The 13,566-nt window shown below is 58.0% G+C and overlaps 4 protein-coding genes across 4 annotated transcripts; 2 read left to right on the top strand and 2 right to left on the bottom strand.

The window, feature by feature from the left end:
* Positions 1–285: 285 nt before the first annotated feature.
* On the bottom strand, positions 286–2,334 carry BDV59DRAFT_192988 (cyclin family protein; the record flags this gene model as incomplete). Its single annotated transcript, XM_073692140.1, has 4 exons — positions 286–486; positions 546–1,085; positions 1,141–2,169; positions 2,323–2,334. 4 exons carry the CDS (start codon positions 2,332–2,334, stop codon positions 286–288), a joined length of 1,782 nt encoding a protein of 593 aa, XP_073548214.1.
* A 3,953-nt stretch (positions 2,335–6,287) lies between these two features.
* On the top strand, positions 6,288–8,410 carry BDV59DRAFT_192987 (putative C6 finger domain protein; the record flags this gene model as incomplete). Its single annotated transcript, XM_073692139.1, has 2 exons — positions 6,288–7,049; positions 7,118–8,410. 2 exons carry the CDS (start codon positions 6,288–6,290, stop codon positions 8,408–8,410), a joined length of 2,055 nt encoding a protein of 684 aa, XP_073548213.1.
* A 605-nt stretch (positions 8,411–9,015) lies between these two features.
* Positions 9,016–10,773, top strand: BDV59DRAFT_201646 (putative DNA-directed RNA polymerase III RPC4; the record flags this gene model as incomplete). Its single annotated transcript, XM_073693854.1, has 1 exon — positions 9,016–10,773. The coding sequence occupies one exon, from the start codon at positions 9,016–9,018 to the stop codon at positions 10,771–10,773; it is 1,758 nt and encodes a 585-aa protein (XP_073548212.1).
* A 101-nt stretch (positions 10,774–10,874) lies between these two features.
* BDV59DRAFT_25877 (alpha/beta fold hydrolase) lies at positions 10,875–12,261 on the bottom strand. Its single transcript, XM_073696071.1, has one exon. It carries the CDS (start codon positions 12,029–12,031, stop codon positions 10,973–10,975), a length of 1,059 nt encoding a protein of 352 aa, XP_073548211.1. The 5' UTR covers positions 12,032–12,261; the 3' UTR covers positions 10,875–10,972.
* Between the last annotated feature and the right edge of the window lie 1,305 nt (positions 12,262–13,566).

Below are 13,566 nucleotides of genomic sequence, written 5' to 3'. Positions count from 1 at the left end.
AGGGAACACGTGCAGTCGTAACATAAGGGAATAAGAGAATTCAAAATGGGGATGAAAAGATAAACAAAGGGAACTGAAGACCCGGACATGACTGGGATACCTCAAGGAACCGAACCGCCGACCCATTACCATATTTTTTTAACTCCTCTCCAGCCTGATGTGATTCCATGTTGCTCATGTCATCCGACTTCATTAAAGGGAAACATACAAAGGAAAAAGGGGTACCCGGTGTATGCGAGTAGGCGATCATGCACGCTGCCAGGAGCCGAGGAACGAAGCGTGGTCCTAGAAATCCTGCGGGAGACGGAAACCCTTTCTCATCTCTGCCTCGACAAACAAGGAAGCGCGCTTGAATCGCTTGTCCGTGTACTTCTCGTAGATGGCGGCATGGTGCTTGCGGGGGAGCTCGCAGCACTCCACCATCAGCGAGATCAGCGGAACAAGCTGAGAGGCGGTATAACCAGCGTAGTGGACGTGCGCGGGAGACTGCATACGTTAGACTACTGCGCAAAGGAGTAAACTTGGGGTGACGTCTTGAAACTTACCCAGCAGCCCTTTCTCAGCATCAATCTCGCCAGACAGTGAGCGCCAGCAGCAGTAAAGCTAGGCGGACATCCGACGAAACGTTCATCCATGATGGTGATCTCCAGGAAATATTTGGCGAGGGTCCGGGTCTCGAGATCATAATCGTCGGCCTTGCTAATCTTCCGCAGGAAACTCATCGGGCCAGGCCAGCCTAGCTCGAATTGCAACATGCTGAGCATGAAACGCTCCGCCTTGAGGATTTCGTCAACTGTGTAGCCGCCGTCCACCATATACACGATCTCCTGGACGGAGGGACAGTTGATCTCTTCGTACTTGGCCGCGATGAAAATGGCGGTTGCACCAACAAGCTGCAGCTTTCCGAGGGAGACGATCTTGCAGGAGAGGAAACGATCGATGTAGTTGACGCAGAGAAACAATGTCTCGGGAAGAAGGGAGAACCGGTGGTGAACCTGGACCAGCCAATCCATCAGGACCGAGCGCATGGACCATTGGATCTCGGCTTGGTTGTCCATGTAGTGGGCGTTTGGCATCATTTTGATCTGCGATGGTGAGCAATCGAACTTAACCCGCACCGCCTGGGGGATTGAGCCGTACCTCTTGTTCCTTCATGTAATCGAAGATGTCGTCACTATAATCAGCGACCATGCTGGTGTCCCAAAATTCATCTTCAATGTCTTCCACTGTCCGCGTAGCCTCCACGATCTGCTTGGCGAGAGCCAGCTCCCGCTTCGCTTTCTGGGTGAATTTAGGGAAGAGAACCGTTGTAGTCCCGCCAGTAGTGTTATCACCCCGGAAGCGATGCGACCTAGCGGTGTTGTACCCGTCATCCTCCTCATTCTCATCCTCTTCATCATCCCAGTACTCTTCAGGCTCGGATGGAGCGGGGAGGTCATGACCAGGACGGGACGCAGGGACAGCATCCTCCCGAGTCTTGACACGTTCCTTCGCATCCTGGACCCGACAGTCATCCTCGGCCTTCGACACGTCCTCCTCCTCCTCGGTGTCCGAATTGTCTGGTAGCTTGCTCATATGGTCACTCAATGCCCTGGAGGAGGCGATGACCTCCTGGAGAGTGTCCAGCTGCGACAGGGCGGTCGACGTAGCTGGGAGAGGGCCCTCGTTGGTTTCTTCCTTTGTTTCGGGGCTGGGTTCCTTGGATGTAATTTCGCTCTTCTCGGTCAACGGATCCAACGAGTCTTTGAAGACTGTTCCGCGCTTGAGAGGCTTCCGGGTATTCGCAGTTTGTTGTAGGCCGACGGGCTCGAGGGGCTTCTGGGTGGTCACATTGTTCAACAGACCCTTCATGCCCGACATGGACGAGGGGCGATGAGCGGGTTGGGAGAGGACAGAGGGCTTGCGCTCGACAATGAGGGTGGATGGTTTCTCCAGAGCCTTGGGCGGTTTCTTGACAGCGAGGGCGGCATCGTCGCGACTCCCTTGGACGGCATTGGTGGTGTTGCTGACGTCTCCAAAGGCGGCTCTCCGAGGACCATTATTCTTGGCGGTACCGTTCTGGTACATGGCTGAGAGGGCCGGAGTGGACTTGTTTCGCTGGTGAACGGTTTTGCTGGTAGCAAGCGGGAAGGGAGCGTTCTCGTCCGTTCGGACGCGAATTCTCTGGGGCTGCGACAGGAGCATGGTTGTTAGTGACAAATCCTTCACCTTGATGTGTAGCATTGGAGAATAAAGCGAGTGTTGGGGGGAACTGCGCGTCGGGCTGTGGACGTGGGTATATCCGACGATAACAAGAAGTCGAGGGAGACGAAGAAAACATACCTTAGCGTCCATCTTGTACCAGGAAAGGATTCTTGAAACCCTTCACCAGGACGAAGGAAGCGAGATGGGTTGGGGGGGAGGAGGTGGTGATGGTGGTGGTGGGAGAGGGGAGAAGTCGATGGAGGTGATTGTTTACTTTGTTGCTCCCCTGCGAAGGAGTTTTGAGTTGGTCGCAGTCGCAGCAGGTTATACTCCGTTCGGCGAAACCAAAACAATGCAGCCGCACCACGAAACCACGCACGTCGATAACCACCCGAGCGAGGAGAAGGCGATAGTGGCGTGTAGGGATCGCGAATTAATATAATCCGGCTGCGCTGGAATCCGCAAACAACAACAGAATCGCTCAGGAAACGAGGTATGAACTGCCTTACTGCCTTACTTGGTTACCGCCAACAACGGCGCTAAACCGCTTGCGGTGTTGCTGCGGAATGCTGATGTCAGCCGGCTGTTTGCGCGGTTTGCACTCCGTCCGGAGGGCCGTTCCCCTCTAAATGACATCATCGGTCGCGTCTCCCCGCCAGCTCTGCTCGGGGCGTCGACCAACAGAGCACCATGCGGGGGGCGAGACGATCCATAAAAATCGAGCATATGGCTCTCCCGCATGATGCGATTCATAATATCTATTTGAATGAGACCCATTCCCCCAACTGCCGCCGTCTCTCGCCCGATCCTCCCGGCGGTCCCTGACGCGGCGGGAAACACGGTGCGATCGCTCATGAAACGCGGCACCACGTGATCGGGAACACCCGCTTTCCGCCCGCTGTCCGCTGGACAAATGCGACAGATGCGACGCTTTTGGCCAACTGAATGGAGATACATCTGGGGCCGAGGGCACGCCGGACGTGTCGCAGTCATCTGTCCCGGACGACACACCTGATGCGATCACAGATCGTCTGGTCTTTTGGTCTTGTTGCGATGCGATCCCTGGATTCGACCAGGCGATGTCGCATCGACCAGACAACCTGCGAAACTCGATGGGAGAGAAACACAGGTGCTGCGCCGTATTTTAGGGAGTCGCAAAACTACAGAATGAAGGGGGAGGGCGAGTTTCTTTTTCCTTCGCATGACCCGTTCGCACCCGTATCGCCGAAAAAGCCACACCTTTCCTTTCCCACCCCCCAAATGTGGGACGCGGATCCGGCGGTACCTATCATGAAGCAGCGGGATTCGTAGCTTGGCCCAGGTCCTCAGGCATCACCGTCTCAGTGTCGGTGCTAGCAGAGACAACGATGGGGAATCCCAGCCATGCCGGTCGCCCAAACCAGATACAAAATGGGAATTCCCACCGGTGAGCCATGCGATGGAGGAAGAGAAAGATAATTCCTACGTGGTGCTGGAGATCGCAAACTTACGGTGTGCGCTGGATCCCTTGGGACCAATTTAACCCTTCAACATTCTGACCCCGCCTTGATTCCCAGACGCACCGGATCTGATCTTTTTGTCCGTTGAACCAGGGCTTATTTCCTCTCCCCCACTCATTGATTTTCCCTTTCGGCTGTCAAGAGGAAATCGCGGCAATCTTCGTCCATCGAACGAACTAAGCAAGACCCCATCAGCAAACGCTGTCTTTCCCCCCCCACCCGGCTAACAGCATTTTTTTCGCTTTTTTCCCTGCACCCGCCGGTGGGATCATGATGGTCAATTTTCTCCCTTTAAAAACTCAAGGACTTAAGCGCAAAGGTGTGACTCCGCTTCATACTCCCATGCGACCAACCTGGACAGTCGTAGATGCAATGCGCCGGGACCCAAATCCCCCTTCTGCATCGCATGATACATCCGGCATGAGCCCCCGAAAGGGAACCTAACCTCGTCTGTTCGCGCCGGACAACGGACCTGCGCAGCGGATTGAAAATCGAGGGAGAGATGGCCAGCTGCGATCGCTGCAGGTGGAATGTAGGATGATCGTCGTTCTTCCCGCGGCAGGTTGTCACCTGTGTCCCGACGATGAACGGGGGGATCCTTACGTAGTCGCCGTTCCGAGGAGGGGTAAGGGACGGCCAGTCTGGATAGGCGCAGATCATGAAACGAGACGGCAATTGTTCGTAGCAAGTGAGGCGTTTTCATGAATCCCATCCTAGCGCAGGGCTGGGATGGTTGGCTGTGGGACGCCCAACGTATACGCCATGAGTATGGGGAGAGAGGTACGGAGTACAGAAGTCAGTCAGCCCCTTGGGTTCCCTTGGACAAAGCTACGGGCCTCAGGTTACACCTCATCATTCGCACGAGGCAGCGGAAATAGATTTCGGGTCTAACCATCGTGGGTTGTCGTGGTCGCAATCCGCCGAACAAGGAAAAGACGGTTTCTCCGTCATCTTCCTTCGCCCCCCCGCTCGCATGGACCATAAGAGGGCGCCTATAGTCCGGGTAATTCGGGTGAGAATAGAAATGCCCAGCATCCAGCAGACGGAAGGATAATCATGACGGAATGTGAACTGGTCTTCCCCTCGCAGTGGGTTCGGATGTGCGTTCTGGAGTGGTCATTCGACGTGGCCGCGCCGAGGGACCAGCCAACTGACGCCACTGCTCTGTCGCTTGGATCCGACCGGGGTTGGGGAGGGACCAAAAGGACAATAGAACGGTTCAATGAAGGCTGCGAGTGATTTTTCTCTACGGAGGAGTCTCATCCCGCTGGAGAAGAGTATCTGCGAAGGCGTTCGGCGACGGACTGTTGGTTTGCGCCGGAGCCGGAGCGCTTCGACCTTGGGGACATCGTTGGTCGCATTCCGACCGGTCAGGCACTCAATCGGCATGAACGGGGGTAAACTGGACTGGCAATGAAGATTAGGAGAGAAAGCGATTCAGGATCTGGTCTCTAGCGGTTTCTTTTCTCTCAGGTTGAGGGAGAGGAATGGGATTCTGGGGATTCCGGTGTGGTCATATGCGATGGGAATGCGCCAGGAGTACTGACTGGTAGGAAGAGTCATAATCCTATAACAATATCTAAAGAAAATAAAATATTCTATCTAATATACTCTCTATATTCTATCTATATACCATCTATATTCTTTAATATTGTATTCTACCCTACTGTTGTGGTGCGAGGTGAAACCATCGGCCGCACCCACTCACCTCATCAACTTCTCGCTCGTTCGCTCCTCTTCCCTCCTCCAACTTCCCTCCTCGACTCCATCCGCCTTCACCCCTCGCCAATCTCCCAACCCTCGTCCTCCAGCTTCTCATCTCCTTCTGTCTATCCTCCGGTAAGTCCCTCTTCTCCTCCCTCATCCTTTTTTCCCTCTCTTCCACTCGCTGGTCGTTGATCGACACTGGTGATGCCAACAACCGCTGACAGAGCCCAAGCGCTTCGTAGACCACCTCCCTCCCCCTCCCTCGACCTCGACCACGACCATCGCTGGCATCCTCTCCGTCGAGTCGGATCTCCAGTATTGGTGCGACACGGATTCAACCGTTGGAATCCCCCATAGGTGTGTCTTTCGTCCTCTCCACCATCTTCCGAGCCCTTCGGCTCAACGTCGTCCGCCCACCCCCAACTCTGCCAACCCATCAGGGTTCCCACAGGGAAACTGTTCACATCCCATATCCATCCGGGCCTTCCCCCCAGTCCTCCTCCTCTTCCATTGAAACCTCCTCGACTGGATGGTGCTGACTTCTGCGGTGTTGGTCGTCCAGCTTTTCGACCGCCGGTCTCTTCCCGTTGCCGTCGCTTTCGGCTCTTGCGACTTGGGGTGTCTTCATCCCATCCACAACCCTTCGCCATCGATCATTCCCTTTCACACAATCGCGGGTGATCCATCTATCCACTGATCCCTTCTGGTCTCCTTGTTGTGGTAGGTTTAGATGGAACTTTGCCCAGAATCCCTCTTCCTCCCGTCCTCGCTGCCTCTTCCTTCCCATTCCTTCCCCACCCTCCCTCCATCCGCCCCCGGGTCCTTCGAGAACAGCCGGTTGATAGCCTCCTCCATGTAATAGCAGTGTGGTAGTCCTTCCTCCTGCATCATCCCATCATGCAGGCTGTCCAGTACGAACGGCACTCGGGAGAGTCGCCCACGTCGACGGACCACCATGCGCCGCTGAATCCCGTTCCCAAGAACGTGGCCTTCGAGTTGCTTCTCGACGAGAACTCCAAGGTGCGGGCTCGCATCCCCATGCGAGTGCAAATCTACCCTCATGACACTACCGACTCCATCGTCACCACCGTCAAGAATTTTTACGGCATCTACGATGGCGCCGCGAGCGGTGTGAGCTTTGAGGATGAACACGGGATCACCCTGATTGCCAGGTATGAGAATCTGCGAAACAACATGACCGTCTACGTGCGGGTCATCCCCGTCCAGGCCTATACAGAAGGTTACAGCGAGCGCTACTATGGCCCCATGCCCGTCGAGGCACGCAAGCGCCCAAGTCTTGGCGAGCCCTTCCAGATGGCGGCTTCCATGCCGCCGACCCAGGGTGTCGAGAACGGTCAGCCGCCGTCGCGACCGACCTCAAGGCTCGCTCGCAAGCGTAGTATGTCCCCGTCCGGCCGAAGCCGCCGGAGTGCCTCCCAGCATAAACAGCCTTCCAAGGTCGGTCCCAAGAGCCGGGGCTCGAGCACTCATGGCAGCTTCCATGACGATGCCGCCGCTGGCGCCAGCGACAGTGACGGAGGCTATGGCTCCGTGTCCGGGGCCAAGAAGTCCCGCAGCGAGCAGCTGGGGAGCTCCGATATCAGCATGGAGAACATCCTCCAAGATGGTCGCCGGAAGCGGCCCAAGTTTGAGAGTTCGGTGAGTTGACAGACTGGTCAACCGTCGCCTGCCCTGCCTGTCCCTGGCTAATGATATCGCTCCCTCAGGAACTGCCCCTCTTTGTCCCTCCTCAAGTCCCCCTTACCACCTCCACCTCGTCCATCTCCCCCCAGCGTCGGTCGGTCGGCCAGGAAGGAGCCGGCTCCCCGTTCGCACGCCCCACCCAACGCCCCTACAACTATCAACAACCCCTGCCCTCGCCGCAAAGCTATGGACACAATGAACAAGCGTATGCGTACGCGCATGCTCGGGGCCCCATGTATGCCACCCCGATGGTTCCGGAACATGGGCACCGCCTGCGCGACCGAACTGCGACGCAGTCCTCGGGGCAGTTCAGCAACCCGGCGGGCATGGGCGGTGGGCCTGGCATCCTCCCCACGCCGGACCCGACCATCGCCAGCTGCATCTCTGATGAGGACGTGGCCATGCAATTGATCCGTCTCGGCGATGCGTCGAACTTCTCCCATGGTCGCACGTCGGCGTCCACCCTCGACGATGCCTTCAGCGGGGCCGCGGATGCCGCCTCGTCGACGGGTGCGACCAGCGACGGCGATGACTTCAGCGAGGATGATGATGACCTGCCCGCGCGAAGCCGTCAGCGGCTGGAGTCCAGCCCTATGCTCCCGCCGGGTGCGACCAAACACACCCACAAGCGGCTGGACGACATCCTCCCGAGTTTTGACAGCTCCGAGGCCAGCTATGACGGATACGATGAGGAGAGCCACCACATCGGGCCCCGTGACAGTCTGATCAAGGACGAGACCGATGACGACACGTTGTACAAGGACTCGGCCCCGAAGGCCAAGAAGCCCAAGAACCGAGCCACCAGCACGGCATCGAGCAAAGCGCGGGGACCCAAGCCGGCGGCGACGGCGCGCCCCCCGAAGAACAGCAAGACCCCGTCCGCTGCGGCTCCTCGCAAGGTGAAGCCCCCCACCACGACGGCGACCCAGAAAGCTGGCGGGTCGCCGCAGATGACGAGCCCCGGCCCGGCTCGGAAGACGTCCACGTCGTCGGTCAACTTCCAGCATCAGCTCGCGGCGGACGAGGAGGACCTGTCGACGAAGCCGCGCTGCCAGCGCTGCCGCAAGAGCAAGAAGGGCTGCGATCGCCAACGGCCGTGCGGACGGTGCAAGGACGCCGGCATCGGCCTGGAGGGCTGCATCAGCGAAGACGAGGGGAATGGCCGCAAAGGCCGCTACGGGCGTCACATGGGCGTCCCCGTCAAGAAAGCCCTCGAGGCTCCGTCCATGGTCCACGACAACAGTCTCCCCCTGGTGGCGGCGGCCGCTCCACTGACTGCCGCAATGGCCGACAAGAACAAGAAGCGCAAGCGGTAATGGTCTGGAGGATCTTCAAGCAGTTGACTTTCTCGTTCCCCTCTCTTTTTTGTTACCGTCTATATGTTGAACCCAGGACGATCGACAGCATTGGCTGGTGTCGGATCTGGACTGTGAAGTGTGGGCTGCGCGCGCGAGCAAGATCTTGCTCTGTCATTCCTTCTCTCCTGCGGGCTTCTGCATTGGATTTGTTTTTCTCATGGAAAGTCTAGCGATTGAACTGAGCGGGTTGTTGATATGATATTGATTGAGGACGTGGTTATTTAGGCGTTGATGCTGTGCGGACTGATATTAGTATCACTTCCATTCATTACCAGTTTGTTATTTACGCGATTGATCTATATACTTTCTTCGTCGTTGTCGTCCTCCTCCCCCTTCTGTAGGTATCTACTTGATATGCTCGATGGGGATGTACGCAGTACGTACTGTAGTACGTTTAGTCAATAATGCATGTTGTGCACGGTATAGATTATGTAATAGTTCCCTTCGCACCACCTTAATTTTTTTGACTTCATTCTCTCCATCTCACATTCTCTCTCCCCATCTTACTCACACCTCTTACATCTTCCATCCCCCCCCCCCCCCCCCCTCTCTCTCTCTACAACATGCCCCCCAAAGCCCCTCCCCGCCGAGGGGCCTCCACAGGCACCGGCACAACCCGCCCAACACAAACACAAACCCCCACGCCAGCAACCAGCAGCAGCCGGCCCCCAGTCCAACGCCTCCAATCCCTCAAGAAACGCGCCCCATCCACAAGCATCAGCCCATCCTCCTCCTCCACGACGCGCCCCAACCCGACGCCGGGGCCGGGCGACCCGCCCAAACCAACCCTGAAGTACAAGCCGCGCGCCGTCGGCCGCCGCAGCAAAGAAGAGCGTGAGGCGATCGAAAAGCTCGAGGCGGAGCGGCACCGCGAACGGCTGGCCGAGGCGGCGGCGATCCAGCGCGGTCGGGGGGGCCGTGGTGGCGCCGCGCGGGGCGGCGGGCGTGGCCGGGGCGACGGGGCGCGACGCGGGCGCGGCGGCGGGTTCACGGCGCGGTTTGCGGATTCGCGGGCGTCGTCGATGTCGCGGCGGAGCCGGTCCGTGATTGATCTCGGCAGTGGGCGCGCGGGGGATCGTCAGGAGGAGTGGTCGTCGGATGAGAGCGATGGCGAGGTGCGGATTAGCATTGACCGGATCAATTTGGAGAGTGACGACGAGGCGGCGGACGCGGCGGAGGGGAAGAAGGGGAAGATGGCGGTGAAGGAGCTGCGGGCTGGCGCTGGCGGCGGCGGCGGCGGGCTGCGGCCGGTCCGCGTCGAGAGACATGAGCATGAGGAGCGGGTGGTATCGGTTAATATGGAGTCGAGCTCGAGTCGGTCGGCGGAGCTGCGGGAGCAGGCGAAGGCGAAGGCGAAGGAGGCGGACGGGGCGTTGTTTGTTGCGGCAGAAGATGCGGATGCGCCACGGGTCAAGGAGGAGCCGAGGGATGAGGATGAGGATCGGGTGATGACGGATGTTGCGCCGGCGCATGAGGAGGCCGAGGCCGGCCGCGATGATGGCTTCCTTCCGAAGCAGAAGGTGAAGGTGCGGCGGAATCTGTCGCGCGAGCCGACGGAGGCAGAGGCGGAGCCCGACGAGGAGGAGGAGGAGCCGGCCGCCGTGAAGGACCCGAAGAGTCTGCTGCGCACGAAGGAGGATGTGGATGAGTATGAGCGGCATGAGAAGGATCTGGAGCTGATGCGCGAGCTGCTGTCGAAGGAGGAGGAGGTGGCCAAGGAAGCGCCAGCGCCCGCCGCGACTGGGGAGCAGACGGAGACTGCTGCGGCGGATGCGGATACAACGGCAGACGACGGCAAGGAGAAGGACGGAGAGGACGCTCCGGACGACAGCGCAAAGGACAAGCTGGCCGGCCATCTGTTCCTAGTGCAGTTCCCGCCCATCACGCCCGGGCTCGTGGTGCCTGGCGAGGATGCGAATGCGAATGCGAATGCCCCGAGCGAAGGCGCCGCCGATGCGTCCGACGCCAATGCCGACGCGGTGATCAAGCGGGAGGAGGATGTGGAGGTGCTGGACGATGCGGAGGACCAGACGGGCGTGCCGAGGATATCGCCAGTGGTGACGGCGACGGACTGGCGGCTTCGCGCCGGCCGCGTGGGCAAGCTGAACGTGCACGCCTCGGGCCGGGTGACAATGGACTGGGGCGGGATCAGCTTCGAGCTGGATCGCGCGACGGAGGTGGACTTCCTGCAGGAGGCGCTGATTGTGTCGACGCCGCCGGACGCAGAGGCCGACACGCCGGACGAAGAAAACAAGGTCTGGGCGATGGGCCAGCTGAGTGGGAAGTTCACGGTGACGCCGAACTGGGGGGAGATGCTGTGATGTGAAATAGACATGAGCATGATAGGTTGCAATGCATGATACCAAGTTCGCATGTACAGTCGAAGTATATACTATCAGGGGAGTCATCAGATGACTGCGCCGTAGGGGCATGTTAATATCAAACGACTAATGCAATTTATCCGATGCAGCTGCATTCCTCTAGGGATACTATACTACATCATGAAGAGCCTGACAGCGACTACAGAGCCGACTTCTTGGTATATCCCGCAGTCCAGAAACCGGGCCACTCACTCGGCAGCTCCTCCACAATGAACCGGAACAGGGCGGCATTCACCTCGTCAGGCTTCTCGTAGTGGACAAAGTGACCCGCGTCGACGGTAGCCTCGGTCAAATTGCTGCACGCCTCCCGCATTGGCTCCATCAGCCGCGACGTCTTCGTATCACACGTCAAGTCATAAGTGGCATGGATAAACAGGACCGGTTGGCTGAGCCGCGCATCGCGCGAGCCGTTATACTCGGCGTTGCGCGCATGGTGCAGATAATACGCCGAGCCCGGCCAGAACCCAGTCTTCTGCATGTCCTGGACGAACGAGTCGAAGACCTCGCCCGCGAGCAGGGGCGTCCCCGTCTGGTCGACGCCGGGGGGCTTCGGGATTCCGCCCATCCATCCGGCCCTGCGGACGGTGGACATCAGCGGGCTGAAGCGGCCCGAGGGCGCGGGCCGGCGCTGCAACATCGCCTTGCAGAGGCCGGCCACATCGGAGTCCATCCACGCGGCGGTCTTCTCAAAGGCCTCCTCGTAGTTCTTCATGTAGTCCCACTGGCCGTACTCGTACTCGGCCTCCGGGTAGATCTCGCGGTTGACCAGGGGCAGGAAGCCCTGCCAGCCGCGTTCGATGGTGTGGAACGGCACGCAGAGGTTCACCAGGGCCTTGACGGCCTCCGGGTGCTGGGTCGCGACCGACGAGGTGACGCCCGCGCCCCAGTCGTGGCCGACCCAGATGGCGGCGCGGCGGCCGGTCTCGGCCAGCAGCGCCATCAGGCCCTCGACAATGGCCTCCTGGCTGTAGTCGTCGACAACGCGACGGGCGGTGGATTTGCCGTATCCTGGCATGTCGGGGGCAATGACGCGGAAACCCACGGACGCGAAGGCGTCGATCTGGGCCTTCCAGGTGATGGCAGTGCCGGGCCAGCCATGGATGAAGAGGATCAGAGGGCCGAGGGTGGGACCGGCGGCCAGATAATGAATGGATTTGTTGTCGCCGTAGACAACATCGTGGTGGGTGATGGATGCCATACTGAGGGTGTACTGCGTACGGCGTAGGTGGTGAGATGGAGGTTGGAGAGCAGTAGGCAGATTCTGATATCAGCAGTAACTAAGTAGTACGTAGTAACTAAGTAGTACTAGTACTACATAGTCCTAGTTCAAGTCTTAGTCGTAGTACCGAGGACCGAGTGGTTAGGGATAATTGCTGTTCCCCTCGCTGAGTCATGGTGCTGACACAGGGATGACAGAGTATGTATATTCCCCGGAATCATAGCACCGAAGATGATTGATCATCCCGTGTTCGTCCGTTATTCCTGCGAGGACTGCATCGTGGGGAAAAGTATGGAGTGGAAGCTGTTGATGCCTGAGGCAGCATTAGGGCTAGACCGGTAGATGAGGGGAATGCGCCGTATGGTAGGACAATCGATGGCAGATAACTCGGTCAGTATCTTATCAGCTGGAGGAGTACACCGTAGTACTACGACGGGTGTTATCCTACCGAGAATGCCCCAGTAACACCCGACACAGGATGTTTCAGTGATCGGGATCGATCCACCGATCCACCAGAAACCGTCGAGTGGAGAAGGGTCATGAGAGGGCTGAAGCTGGTCAGCCTTGAAGGTGATCGTTGGTAACAATAGCAACGGGATGGAGTAGATGACGCGGAAGTGTCATGACATCCAATGGGGAAGGCGATCCGGAGTATAGATGCGGCAGGGTATCTGCATGTCTGACCAAAAAAAGCCATGCAGGAGGGACACGTAAGTGGGGTACAGGAGGGTAGACGCTGAGCCTCGTGTGGATGTCGATCATGAGGTGATGGCGGGGGGAGATGGCAACAGTTGGAACCATCCAGTGGTTTCGTTGAGGTATATACATTCATATCATGACTCCGTACATCCGGTATACGTATCTGGGAGAGGATTGAAATATATTGGACGATAGATTGTATAGGCTATATTTAGAACATGGCTGGACCGGGCCAGACCACGGTGAAACATACCATTCGGGCTGGAGATCAATGTCCCGAGGGAAACCATGGATACTTCCTACCTTGTATAGTACTAGTAGATGGATCCCAGCAAATTACCAACGCCTCCTGCGTACCGACTACCTCGCTATTCTACCACTTCATTCTCGATCAAAACGATCGAGTGGACCCTTGTCTTACCTAAGCAGGGACCGTGGGTGGCACGAGACGCCCGATCGGCGGCCGCTAGACCGTGTTGGGACGGTGCATGGGGGTGGTGGGGCTGCCCAGCCAATGAAAACGGCCCCTCGCCAACACTAACGCCAATTAAATTTCCACTAATTTCCAGGGCCAACGGGGAACCTCCAAATCTCACTGTCACCGTTTCCTCCTTTTTCTTTCCCTTCATTTCCCTTTGCAGCTTCATTTTTCCTCCTTCGACTTTTTCTCTCCTCCTCCTCCTCCTCTCCCTCTTCTCCCTCTTCACCCTCCTCTTCCTCTTCTCCTCTTACCATCTCTCGTCCCTCTCACCCCTCCCATCATCCTCTCTACATACCTCCCAGGAGCCAGTCACTCGTTTCTTCCCCGCTCTCCT

The sequence above is a fragment of the Aspergillus ambiguus genome, assembly GCF_047715705.1.
Source record: "Aspergillus ambiguus strain CBS 117.58 unplaced genomic scaffold BDV59scaffold_14, whole genome shotgun sequence".
Taxonomy (NCBI): domain Eukaryota; kingdom Fungi; phylum Ascomycota; class Eurotiomycetes; order Eurotiales; family Aspergillaceae; genus Aspergillus; species Aspergillus ambiguus.
Note: the sequence above shows the minus strand (reverse complement) of the source record. Positions and strands in the feature narration are given on the sequence as shown.

Coding starts and splice junctions, on each gene's coding strand:
- BDV59DRAFT_25877 (XM_073696071.1), bottom strand. CDS start 12,031: ATGGCATCCATCACCCACCACGATGTTGTCTACGGCGACAACAAATCC.